This window comes from Ornithorhynchus anatinus, chromosome 1, assembly GCF_004115215.2.
Source record: "Ornithorhynchus anatinus isolate Pmale09 chromosome 1, mOrnAna1.pri.v4, whole genome shotgun sequence".
NCBI classification, from domain to species: domain Eukaryota; kingdom Metazoa; phylum Chordata; class Mammalia; order Monotremata; family Ornithorhynchidae; genus Ornithorhynchus; species Ornithorhynchus anatinus.
The window spans coordinates 72,017,417-72,031,433 of record NC_041728.1 but is presented as its reverse complement, the minus strand read 5'-3'; the positions used below and the strand labels follow the sequence as shown (position 1 = coordinate 72,031,433).

The following is a 14,017-nucleotide window of genomic DNA, read 5'->3' as shown; positions in this document are numbered from 1 at the left end:
CTGATCCAGCCAGTGTTTGGTTTGGATCTTACTGACAATAAAGAACAGAGCAACAACATGCAACAACAGTGAGGCCTGTCAGTGTTCTCACCTTTTTCTTGAAAATCGCAATCATGATGGCATCTTTCACCTTATATTCCCTTAGGCTTCTTCAATTGTCTTTTAGTTCCTATATATATATATGAATTCCCAACTGAATTCCCAGTGATACTAGCATGGCCTAGTAGCAGGAGCATGGGTTTCGGAGTCAGAGGCCCTGAATTTTAATCCTAGCTCTGCCACGTGCCTGCTGAGTGACTTTGGGAAAGTCACTTGGCCTCAGTTTCCTCATTTGTAAAATAGGGATTCAATGCCTGTTCTCCTACTTAGGTTGTGTGTCTCATGTGGGATAGGGACTGTGTCCATCCTGATAATCTTTTATTTAACCCAGTGCTTAGTACAGTTATGGGCACTTAGTGAGCACTTAACAAATGTCATTATTATTATTATGTCATTATTATCATTATTATTATTATTTCACTAAGAATCGTAGGAAGGCATCAAAAAGCACTTCTTTCTAAGGAACCTAGAAACTTCAACAGATTATCATTCTAAGATTTTATGTAATATGGAAGGCCCCATAATGGAAAGTGAGGATATAATCAAAAGATCAAAGCTTGGAAACTTAAAGCAAGACAGTTTATTGCATTCTTGCCCAGGGATCTATTTTATTTGGGTGGTCAAGGACTGCTTAGAGGATGATTTAGATTGGAATTTACTTGAAGCTGGGCTAAAGGTTGGAGGATATTATTGCTTAAAAGGCCTTTGATTCCTGAGCGAAAGGATAGGAATTAGAGGGGGTATATTCCTTCCAATTCCTACCAAGGTGAATGGATGCCAGAGAGGACAGCCAACCGTCCTCTCGACAATGTCAGAGACAATGAAGATGGACCATAGCTGTGAATTATGTTCATCTACTTTAGACCCAAAAAAGTGATATTTCATTAAATTATTCATGTAACAAAAGTTCAGATAGGACTAAACCCCTGACCAAGAACAGCTGTTTTTATCTTGTCACGAAAATATAAATCCATGAGGAAAACATATTTGGAATTGTCTTGAGAGGAATTGTTGTCTAGGAAACAGAGAACTGGATTGTGAGAAATTAATTTCCTAGCTGGGAGTTGGCCATGATGCTTACCTATCTGTGTGTTTGTTTCCTCAACTTTCAATTAAAAATAACATGGTTGATCTACTTCATCAGGGGCCAACCAGATTAAATTAATAGAATTATTGACAAACATAAAATGTTATATAATAAAGCCAAGTGCCCTATTTCACAACCAAGGAAACACTATTCTCCCTTAACTTGTTCACAACCATATGCCATGATGGTGCTATTCAACAATGAGCACTGTTCATATATTAGTTTTGCCATGGATGTCAGCAAATTATTTAAAAATTAACTTAGTCCCGTCACTGTGAGGGTGCTAGTTTAGGAATCTATGGTTGTTAGAAACTGAAATGTAAATTAGAACCAATTGATCTTATTTTTTAAAACTTCAAGCAGTGAGTTTTAAATGATTGGGTTAAAGGGATATGTGTTCTGACTCATGGCCTCATGGTAACGTGTTCAGGGGAAGAAAATGTCATATTTAAAAATGCAATTTATGTAGCTGATTTAGACCCATTATCTTGTACTTTAAGAAAAAGGTTCAGAGCTGGCTTCATTTACCCTTTGTGGTTTTGCATTCTATGGAACCCTCTGTCTCAAGGAGCTATGCAGTATTAAAAAAAATTGGGTTGTTTTTATTTCCTGAGTAGATTTTTACTCACTGTAACCAACTTGTGATCATGTGGCATAAACTGAAGAAGGAAGATGCCTGTTCTGCTCAAGAAAGGGAAAATGAACTCCAAAGCATTGAATAACTCTTTATAGTTGAATCCTGTTGTTTTCAGAGATTTGGTATCAGAAACAACTCTATGAGACAAGTGACATTTTGGTGAAGATGAAAAGACATGGAGTGTGAGGAACCTCCCTTGGTTGGACTGTTGAAAGATGCAGATGTGGAAAAAATAAATAACCATTTCTTCAAAAGAGGGCTTTGATCGTTGCAGCAAATGATGCTTTGAGAAATAGTTTTAGCACAGATGGGCAACTATTAAAGACATGCATGCCACTAAAATCAAATGAAAGGAAAGACAAGAGATGGGGAATTTGAAAACTCGTGTTTGGGTGCAATGATTCAGCCAGTTTTTATGTTTGTAGTGAAATATAGCAAGCAGTAATCGAGTTTACAGGTAAAACAAGAACACATGCTTAAGGTAATGATATGCAAGATTCATTCCACTATTGTAGAAAGTCATAAATTGTGAAAACTCCCATTTTTGTTCAAAACATGGCCTCACATAAACTTAATGGTAGGCTATGGTTTATCAAAATTTGTCAATTGGCCCCAGGCAGCAATAATCAACTTTTCAATGTCAGACTCATTTTCTCCACGTAGAATCCTGAAATTGCCATTCTCTCCCCATGAATTTCCCCAGGAATTGGCAGCAACCTAATGAAAAACAAGAAGACCAAAAAAAAAAAAATCAGCTAAAGCCTATTTCTGCCATTCTAATTCTACACTGAAAAACAGTGTAAATCAATTGGAAAATGCTCCTACCCTATTACATCTTTTTTTTCCCTCCCGCCTGATTGGATAGCAACATTTTTAAGAACCAGAAACTACAAGTCAACCCAGACAGAATGCATGTTAAACCATTGCCTCTTCAAGTAGAGGGTATAGTGGGAAGATGGAAAAAAATTTTTAAAAACCTTCCCTGCTAAAGGAAGAGGTGTTACCTGTAGAAAAAATTTGAATCCAGTAGAGATTCATTATGGTAATCGAAAAATGGAATGAATAGACCCCGTTCTTGAGAAAGATAAATCAACCAATAGTATGCATTTATTGAGCAACTGCTGGGTTGAGCACCATATTAACCTCTTAGAAAAGAACAATAGAGTCAATGGACATGATCCTTACCTTCATGGAGCTTAAAGTGTAACAGGCAAGATAGTCTAAAGTGAATTACACATTTGAAGAAATAATAAAGTATGTAAGATATGTACATATATGTGGTTCAGAATGTGTGGGTGCTTAGAACCTAGGTAGCACAAATGTGCTGAAGTGACTACTAGGAAAATATGAGGAAATTAAAATTAATTGGGGCAGACTTCCTGGAGGAGATGTGATTTACCTAGTGGATGGAGTACCTGCCTGGGAGTCAGAATGACCTGGATTCTAATCCCAGATCTGCTACTTGCCTACCTTGTGACCTTGGCCAAGTCATTGAGCTTCTTTGGACCTCAGTTCCCTCATCTGTAAAATGGGGATTAAGACTGTGAGCCCCATGTGGGACAGGGACTGTGGCCAACCTGATTATATAGTATCTACACCAGCACTTAGAACAGTGCCTGGCACATAATAAGCACTTGAAGAATACTGTAAAAAAGAAAGGTTTTGAAGATGGTGAGGGCAGTGGTCTATAGGAGGGCAATCTCTAAGGGGAAGGCAACCCAGGTAGAGTGGTAGTGTGAACAGAGAAAGTAAGCAGCAGGAGAGATGAGAATCACGCAAAGTAAGTAGGCTTGTTTGAGAGGATTGAAAAATACAAGCTGGGGTGTAGTAAGAGAAGAGAGTGGATTAATAGAAGGGAGATAACTGTTTGAGTGCCTTAAAGCCAAGGGTCAGGAGTTGGTGCTTGATGCAGAGAGGAATGGCCAGCTATTTGAGATTTTTAGGAGTCAGGAGACCTGTGCAGAATGAAATTTTAGAAAATGGATGTGCAGCAGAGTGAAATATGGACTTTTAAAAGGAGAAACTAGAGTAAGGAAGCTTAGTGAAGGATCTGATGCAGTAGCCATGCTGGTGCATTTATAACTGCCTGGACAGGATGATGGCTACTGGGATGGAGCAGAAAAGGAGGAATCTGGAAATGTTATGGAGAAAGAAAAGGATTTGATGACAGGCTGAATGTGGCAGATGACACAGAAGAGTTGGGAAAATGTCAAGGCTATCGTCTTGAGAGATGAGGAGGATGGCTGTTTTGTCATGTCCAAAACATAGCTCAAGTCCAAAATAAAGCTCCTTATCTTCCCACCCCAACCCTGTTCTCCGTTTGACTTTACCATTACTGTAGACGGCAACACCAACCGTCCTGTCTCACAAGCCTTTAATCTTCGTTTTATCCTAGACTCCTTTCTATCATTCAATCACATATTCAATCTGTTATCAAATCTTGTCTGTCCCACCAACACAGAATCACTAAAATCGGCCCTTCCCTCTCCATACAAACTGCTACCACATTAATAGAATCACTCATCCTATCCACCTGGATAATTTCATTGGCCTCATTGTTGACCTCCCAATCTCCATTCTCTCCCCACTTCAGTCCATACTTCACTCCACTGCCCGGATTATCTTTCTACAGAAACATTCAGGATATGTCACCCCCTTAAAAATGGTTGCCCATCCATTTCTGTATAAGAACTGATCCATTCCAACATCTTACAGATTCAAGTACCCAGGGCAACTTGAAACTTAATCTGCATTCAATTAGCAATGTTTACATACCCAAAACTTTTCTTTTCTTCCATGTGCATTCTGTAGGGTACCCCATCTATAAGAAACAATAGAAAACTCAAGTGAACTTCATGAAACAAAATTCATGGCTTGAACAAAAATTAAAATAAAATTTCCATTAGTTGTCTTTTCTTATTGTGAGTCTTATTTAATTTTATATTGGTTATGCATGTATACTTTTCACAATCCTCCCCTTCCCAGAAAAGACTCTACATGGAGGATTTTTTTTAAGGAGGAGTAATGATATTGAAGGGGATCTAATATACCCTTTCCTCCAATCCTCATTAGTCTCCATGACCTTATCTCCATGACTTTACTTGAAACAAATACCCTGCAGCCACAAGCCCTCAGGACAGATTGGCATCACACATGCCAAAGATGATGGAGGGCCCAGTACCTATTAGGATGGGAGTAAAACCTTCCTGACCAGTCGTTAAACTGCCATGCCCTGTGAAATTAGAAGGAAAATATCTGTGTAGATCCAGTTGGATCTAATGGTTACTTCTGCACACACCAAGTGTTCAATAAATATGACTGACTAATGATATTAGTCTGTCAATCAATAATTGTATTTATTTATTTCTTTATTCATTTTGTTTGTTAACCGCTAACTTTGTGCCAGGCACTATACTAGGTGCCCAGGAGATACAAGCTAATCAAGAAGCAGCATGGTGTAGTGGATAGAGCATGGGTATGGGGGTCAGAAGTTCATGGGTTCTAATCCCAGATTCACCACATGTCTGCTGTGTGACCTTGGGCAAATCACTTCACTTCTCTGTGCCTCAGTTATCTCACCTGGAAAATGGGGTTGAGACTGTGAGCTGCATGTGGGTCAAGGACTATGCCCAACCCAATTTGCTTGTATCCACTACAGCGCTTAGAATAAAGCCTGGCACATAGTAAGCATTTAACAAATACCACAATTATTATTATTATCATTAGGTTGTATATACTCCTGTCCCACACAGGGCTCATGGTCTCAATCCTAATTTTACAGATGAGGTAACTGAGGCAAAGAGAGAGAAGTTAAATGACTTGCCCAAGGTCACTCAGCAAGTAAGTAGAGGAGCTAGGAATAGTAGCCAGGTCCTTCTGATTCTCAGGCCCATGCTCTATCCACTAGGCACTGTACTAAGCACATGGGAGAATACAATATAATAGAGTTGGTAGACATGTTCCCTGCCCATAAGTTGCTTACAGCCTAGAGGAGAAACAGAAATTAATATCAATCAATCAATAAGTAAATGATATATATGGCTACGGTTCAGTATTAAAGATGACACTACAGAGAACAATATCCTGCCCATGTTTACATGACAATTCAAATGATCCGGGCCTGATCAACCCTTGCTGTCTGCTAAGTTAACAGTTTTCCACTAGCAAATCCTTTTTTAAGCCTGCCTCTTGAACTCCTGATCATTCCCAAGTCTTTGCTGAAGGAGACTAGCTCCTCTCTTAATTGCTACACATCATCTTCCACTAGACATTCCATCTCCCTCTCTTCTTTTCCATTCAGAAACCTCCATCCCCAGCATTTGTGCACCTGGGGGAGATTGTTCAATGGGGCAAATGAGAGGGTGTCCTCTCCCCCATCTTTCAACTCTCCAGCAGTCAGAAGGGACTTGGGTTTCAGATAGAAGCCTGGGCACACTAATTGAACATCTCCATTTATTCAACCAGAGCCGAGGCAGACTGTTTTGGGTTTTTTCATGGTATTTGTTAAGTGCCTACTATATGCCAGACACTGTTCTAAGTGCTGGGGTAGGTACCACATAGTCAGGTTGTACACAGTTCCTATCCCACATTGAGCTCACAGTCTTAATCACCATTTTAGAGAAGAGATAACTGAAGCCCAGAGAAGTGAGGCAAATTGCCCAAGGTCACACAGCAAACACGTGATGAAGCTGGAATTATTAACCAGGTCCTCTGATTCCCAGGGCCGTGCTCTATCTGCCAGGCCATTTTGCTTCTTCCAGACATTCTCTGGAAGAAAGAGAAAATCCTAGAAACCATTACAAAATCCAAGAAGAAGGTGGGGACAGACTTTTGAGCTGTTGATGTCACTATTGTGATGTCAAATAAATCTCCTCATACTTATTCCTGTTCCTCTTTCCTGCCTGGCCACCCCAACGCCACTTCCCCTCAGCCCCCTTTCATTTTATCAGTTGCTTCTGAGATAAAGAGCCCAAAAATACTACTGAGAATATAGCTACTACTGGTAATAATAATAATAGCTGTAATAATTATTACTGAGGTATTTGTTAAGCACTTACTATGTGTCAAGTACTAATCTAAGTGCTGAGGTGGAGACAAGATAATCAGGTCAGATGCAGTCCCTGTCCCACTCAATCTCACAATCTAAGGAAGGAGAACAGGTATTGAATCTCCATTTCAGAGATGAGGTAACTGATGCTTAGAGAAGTTATGTGACTTGCCATAAGTCACACAGAAGGGAAGTGGCAGTCCCAGGATCAGAGCCCAGGTCATCTTTATATTAGGTACACTGCCCCAGAACTCCTAGCTATGACAGACCTCTCTCATCATCAACAGCAACATCCTCAACAGCAACAGCAAGAAACACCAGTGGTTGCCCATCAACCTCCACTTCGAACAAAAACTCCTCACCACTGACTTTAAAGCACTCAATCACCTTGCCCACTCCTATCTCACCTTGCTACTCTATGACTACAAACCAGCCCGCACGTTTCACTCCTTTATTGCTAACTTTCTCACTGTACCTCAATCTCATCTATCTCGCTGCCGACCTCTCACCCACATCCTACCTCTCGTCTGGAATACCCTCCCTCCTCAAATCCAACAGATCATTACTCTCTCTCACTTCAAAACCTTATTGAAGGCAGATCTACTCCAATAAGCCCTCTTTTCCTAGTCTCCCTCTCCCTTCTGCATCACCCTAACTTAATAATTAAGAATAATAATTATGGTATTTATTAAGCAGTTACTATGTTCCAGGCAGTGTAATAAGCTTGAGGGGGGATACAAGCAAATAGGATTGGACACAGTCCTTACCCTGCGTGGGACTCACAGTCTCAATCCCGATTCTACAAATGAGGAAGTTGAGGTGCAGAGAAGTGACGTGACTTGACGAAGGTCACACAGCAGACAAGTGGTGGAGTCGGGATTACAACTTATGACCTCCTGACTCCCAGACCCATGTTCTATCCACTACGCCATGCAGCTATCTCAACACCATAGCACTTATGTACATATCTGTAATTTATTTATTTATATTAATGTTGGTCTCCCCCTGTAGACTTTAAGCTCGCTGTGGGCAGGGAATGTGGTCCATTTATTGCTATATTTAGTTCCATGCTCTTCACTCAGAAAACACTCAATAAATACGAATGAATGAGTGAATGAATGAATGAATGAATATCATCAACAGCATTTATCGAACATCTACCATGCGCAAAACTCTATACAAAAGTAATAGTAGAAATAGTATTTAATCAGCATGTACTGTGTGCAGAGTACTGTACCAAGCATTGGAATAGAATATACAGGTGAGAATTAGGCCAGGTCCCCATCCTTCAGATACTTGATGAGTGCTGAGCTTTCTATTGAATGCCTACAGGGTGCAAAAACCTACAGTAGCACATAATGCTAGTAGAAGACCTGCTCCTGCCCTTGAATAATTTCCAGTCTCTACTAGTTCCTGAACTTTTCTTAGGACAACACAGATGATGAGAAATCCATATTTTTCTTGATTTATTTGCAGGATTTCAGTGCATTTACAACATGGAAAATTAAAAAGGGTCAAAGATCAAAGATATAAATTGAGGAAGACCTTGTTTGTAACACATTTTTATTGTTTTCTATGTCAGCTCTACCTTACTAAAGTTAGAAACCCCTTATGAGACAGAGCCTAGGTCTGAACCATTTATTTTATATATACACTGGCGTTTAGCACAGTTATCTGCTCAGAGTAAATGCTTAATGATTTTTCTTCATAATACCACATGGTCTTTCTTTTTCCCTTAATTAAATAGGCAATGATTCCTCAATTGGAAAGAACTGATAATGCAATTATGCTCTGAACACTAAACTAACCATTGGAAAATTCACATTATGAAAGTTGATCCTGGGGGTACATTAAAAAGTGTGCTTTTCATTTATGGATAATAATGATGGCATTTATTAAGTGCTCATTGTTTGCCAAACAATGGACTCCACACTGAGGCAGGTGTAGGAAGAATAGTGGGTCTCCTCAAAATGTGGCAAGTGCCTGGATCAGGCACTTGATTGATTAACTGACTGATCAGGGTAGTGACTGTTCAAATGGAGAGGAAAAGCAGATTCAGGAAATGTTGTAAAACAAAAACAGCAGGAATAAGTGACAGACCGAATGTAAGAGTTGAATAACAACAAGGAAGTGAGGACAATTAAGGCTGTCCCTCAGACCCCTCAAACTTAATATGTCCAAAACAGAATTCCTTATCTTCCCACACAAACCCTGTCAGCTCTCTGACTTTCATCGCTGTAAACCGCACCATGATCCTCATAAGCATCACCTGTCTCATAAGCCTATAACCTTGGCGATATCCTTGACTTATCTCTGTCTTTCAACACACGTTCAATCTGTCACCAAATCCTGTCAATTCCACTTTCAGAACATTACTAAAATTTGCCCTTTCCTCTCCATCCAAAATGCTAGCATGTTAATCCACAAACTTATCTTATCCCACCTTGATTATTGCCTCAACATCCTTGCTGACCACCCTGCCTCCTGTCTCTTTCCATTGCAGTCCATACTTCTCTCTGTTACTCCAATCATTTTTCTAGAAAACCATTCAGGCCATGTTGCTCCACTCCTCAAGGACTTCCAGTGGCTGCCCAAACATCTCCACATTAAAGAGAAGCTCCTTACCATCATGGTTAAAGGACTCAATCACCTTATCCTCTCCTACCTTTCCTTACTTTTTTAATAATAATGTTGGTATTTGTTAAGCGCTTACTATGTGCAGAGCACTATTCTAAGCGCTGGGGTAGACACAGGGGAATCAGGTTGTCCCATGTGGGGTTCACAGTCTTAATCCCCATTTTACAGATGAGGTAACTGAGGCACAGAGAAGTTAAGTGACTTGCCCACAGTCACACAGCTGACAAGTGGCAGAGCCGGCATTTGAACTCATGACCTCTGACTCCAAAGCCCATGCTCTTTCCACTGAGCCACGCTGCTTGTTCCTACTATCACCCAGCCCACACACTTCACTTCTTTAATGCCAATCTACTCATTGTCACTTTATCTCGTCTATCTTGCCACAGACCGCTTACCCACATCTTGCCTCTTGCTGGGAATGACCTCCCTCTTCATTTCAGATGGATGATCATTCTTCCCAAGCTCAAAATCTTAATAAAAGCACATCTTCTCCAGGAGGGCTTCCCCACAAAAGCCCTCATTTTCTCTTCTCCCACACTCTTATGCGTTGCCCTTGTATCTTAATAAAAGCACATCTTCTCCAGGAGGCTTTCCCCTACTAAGCCCTCATTTTCTCTTCTCCCACACCCTTCTGCATCACCCTTGCACTTGGATTTGCACCCTTTATTCAACCCTCCCTCAGCTACACAGCACTTATGTATATAGATCTGATGAGTGCACTTTGAGCTGGTGGATGGGATTGGAGAAGAACAATTCTGTGATCTCCCTGTTCACACCCTCCATGATTCTGAAAACTCCAATCCTGCCCCCACCCAGCCTACATATCTCCAGACTGCAGGGTCCTCACTCTTTCCACCTCTCCTCAAATGGAGTTGCTTTGGCACCGATTCATCCTAGCTGCCCTATTCTAGATCTCCTCCACCTCTTTGTGTTCTCTCCAGGATGCAGCAGCCAAGCCTGCACACAGTGTCCCAATCCTGGACATCTCTGAAAGCTCCTTTATTCATGTTTGGGATGGGGCTGGTTTGCTCAGTGGTTTCCTTCTTTGTATTCCTTGAGTCCCCAGCCGCAGCCCCTCTGGGGTACCCTGGCTCTCCAGCCTCCTCTTACATTGCCCTTATGTTTGCTCTAGGTGATTTTTCCTGAGGTGCCAGAGCTTCCATTTTCCAGATCTGATCCTATTCAAGAGCTCTTGCTCGACACGATTCTACCCGACTCCCACCCCAGGCCCTTTGGGAAGAATCACTGCCCTGTAGCTGTTTGAAACCCTGTTCAACTAGAGAGAGGTTCACCCCCTCTCTAGATCCCATTTGAAGATGTGACATAAACACAGAACGAAAATCAGACCCACCTTTTAATCAGGTTCTACATCTGCTTGACACTGGAGGAGGTGTGGTGTGGTCCCGTGATTGGATGCTGCAAACCTTCGGACTGCCCCTCCCTACCCTGGCAGTGCTACTGCTATTATTACCACTATTACAATAGTGAATGATCAAGTGATTGTTTCCAAGGCCCAGTGGAAACCCAGGGCTTTATCCTTGGAGAAGAGTTCTTGCCCTCCTCAGGGCCTGGGAAGAGGGTGCACGGAAGATGGAAGGATTAGCCCCATCCCTTCTTACTCCCAAGCCTCACCAGACTTCAGGATCCAACTGTGTGGTCTTGGGCATGAGGCTCTGATCTGGCTTCCGGGCTACCTGTCTGTTTCAAAGAGATACTCGGTGAGCCGGGCCCCACTTCTCCCAGCTGAGGCAATCCGGCTGGCCCAGGCTCTCTATATCGGTGGTGACCAAGGGTGGGGCAGTTGTGGCCTGGGGGCCATCAGAACCTCGACCCTGCCAACCTCTCCCTCCACTGTTAGATTCCCACTTTCAAGCAACGGCCCCCACTGGGCTTAGCCTAATGGATAGAACACGGGCCTGGGAGCCACTTGTCTGCTTTGTGACCACGGGCAAATCTTTTAACTTTTCTGTGCCTTAGTTCCCTCATTTGTAAAATGAAGATTAAGTCTGTGAACCCCATGTAGGACAGGACTACATTAACCTGACTTGGTTGTAATAATAATAATAATAATAGTTATGGTATTTGTTAAGCAGGCTGAGGCAGATACAAGTAAATCGGGTTGGACACAGTCCCTGTCCCACAAGGACCTCACAGTCTGGATCCCCATTTTACAGATGAGATCACTAAGGCCCAGAGAAGTGAAGTGATTTGCCCAAGGTCACACAGCAGACAAGCGGTGGAGGCGGAATTAGAATTTATGATCTTCTGACTTCCAGGCCCCTGCTCTATTGACTATGCCATGTTGCTCCTCTGTTGTATCTACCCAACCCCAGCACTTAGTACAGTGCCTGGCACATAGTAAGTACTTAACAAATATCACACATTATTATTATTATATCTATAATTTATTTATTCATATTAATGTCTGCCTCTATGCTATAAGCTCATTGAGGGCAGAGAACGCATCTTTCAACTCCATTATAGTGTACTCTCCCAAGTGCTTAGTATGGTGCTCTGCACACAGTAAGTGCTTAATAAATACAATTGATTGATTGACAATTCCAGATTCTGAGCTTTTGGGACTGGAAGGATGGTGATGAAGAACTTAGAATGTGAGCCCAGTGTGGGACAGGGATCATGTCCAACCTGAGTACCTTGTGCCTATCCCTGTCCTTAGTACAGTATCTACCCAATAGTAAACACTAAACATGTTCCATATACTCACACACACACAAAGGTGAAGCTGTAGGGAGATGAGATTTTATAAGCTTCCTGCCACCACCAAAGAATGCTTCAAATCCCTCAGTCCTGGGCTCTGGAACCAGTTCCATTATGGAATATTACTGCTTCCTTTCCCAACTCCTTGTCTTCATAGTCAAGCCTAGGCTTGGAAGTTTTTCAATTCTTGATCATTCTTTTTCTGAATCACTAGAAGATTCAGTGGTCTAAATGCTGTGGTCTAAGGGGTTTTCAGGCCTATCAATCAATCAATCACTGGCATTTATTAAATGCTTACTGTGTTTAGAACACTGTACTAAGCATTTTAGAGAGTCCAGTTTTACAGAGTTGGTAGACATGATCTCTGCTCATAAAAAACTTACGAACTGTAGGGGCAGGCAGACATTAAAACAAATTATGTTTATGCACATAAGTGTTATGGGGCTGAAAGTGCGGTGAAGTGTCAGCTCTACAATTCATGGCCAGGCCAAACCTCCAGACACCTTCAAATCTGATTTGGCTTGGGTTCACTTTAACCTCAGAAAAAGGAAAGAAAGGAAGAGATCCGTGAGCCCTGTAACTTGGTGTTTATCTCTCTGACGTTTATCAGACCTAGAGACTCTCAACATGATCCAAAAAATAAGTAGCATTTCTCCACATATATACAAATATACGATGGAACTTGATAGTCTTATTATTTCTGACATTTGTGGAGTCCTTACCCTTGGCCAAGCACTGTATTAAGACATAGCCTATTGTTTTATTGCTTTAGGAAATGAAAACAAGGTAAGAAGCGAGTCTAAAGAAACGACGGCAATGAGCATCCTGTGGCAATAACAACAAAATAACTACTGGATTAAATATTTTTGCAACCACAAGTGCCCTCAAATATCAGTGTTTTTGTCATCTCTCTTGTGATTGAAACTTTTTCAGTCATATTTTTTTCCCGGTAAGGAGCTGTTCATGAATCAGGATATTGCAGTGCTCAGGAGATTGCAAAATGGAGTGTATCCTATACTACCCCGTTGAAAAATTATTCTCAGACAAGTTTCAGGTCTTCATTCTCCTTATAAAGTCCAACTTAAAATTTATGCTACTGCAGTCACACATCAGTCCTTCGCCACGTTCCCTCAGCCAACCATTTTAACTTTGATTTGAGTCCCCCATCCCCTCGAGGCCCTCACCTGCCTCACCAACTTCACCAGTGACATGACAACTAGCTAATGTTTGCTGAGAGTCACTTCTGTTCAAATTCCTCCCCAGCCTCTGTTTAAGGCTGGATTCACTAGATGCCAATGCTTCATATAAAATTAAAAAAGCAAGAGTCAAGCCACCTCCCAAGGGATGGGGGGAAGTGAAAGGGAACCATGAGAAGTGATCACTACTATGGAATTGATCAAATAATGATAATTGTTGTATCTGTTAAATGAAAGACCCATTTGTGCCCTATTGAAATGCCTTTCTGCATGTGGGTACACTCATTGCAAACCCTTTAAGGACAGGGACTGAGTTTTCAGATTGATTTTCTGCAGCAGTTAGCGCAGTCATGCTCATGCAGGCCCGTAATGAATAGTATTCAATTATGATGTTGTCCATTTAATTTTGAAAATCAATTTGGAAACAGTGACTGTTCCAATGGAGGCAGAAACCAGAAATTTGCTGCTAAATTGTTTCTCACAGCTCCTGTGGCAATGGTAAACTTACCTGGTCTCCACCTCAACTCTTACTTATGTGACTGGTCGTTTCCTACCTGATATTGACTAATCAGAAGGAACAGTACCCTTAGAATGCA

General features: G+C 41.4%; 1 protein-coding gene across 1 annotated transcript in view; it reads right to left on the bottom strand.

The window, feature by feature from the left end:
- Nucleotides 1-1,898: 1,898 nt before the first annotated feature.
- TINAG (tubulointerstitial nephritis antigen) overlaps nucleotides 1,899-14,017 on the bottom strand; it is a 105,869-nt gene continuing 93,750 nt past the window's right edge. The window contains exons 10-11 of the mRNA XM_029074029.2: nucleotides 4,599-4,644; nucleotides 1,899-2,540 (exon numbers count right to left, since the gene is read on the bottom strand). Of these exons, the coding sequence (XP_028929862.1) occupies nucleotides 2,406-2,540; nucleotides 4,599-4,644 (181 nt within the window). The 3' untranslated portion in view covers nucleotides 1,899-2,405. The remainder of the gene's footprint in view (nucleotides 2,541-4,598; nucleotides 4,645-14,017) is intronic.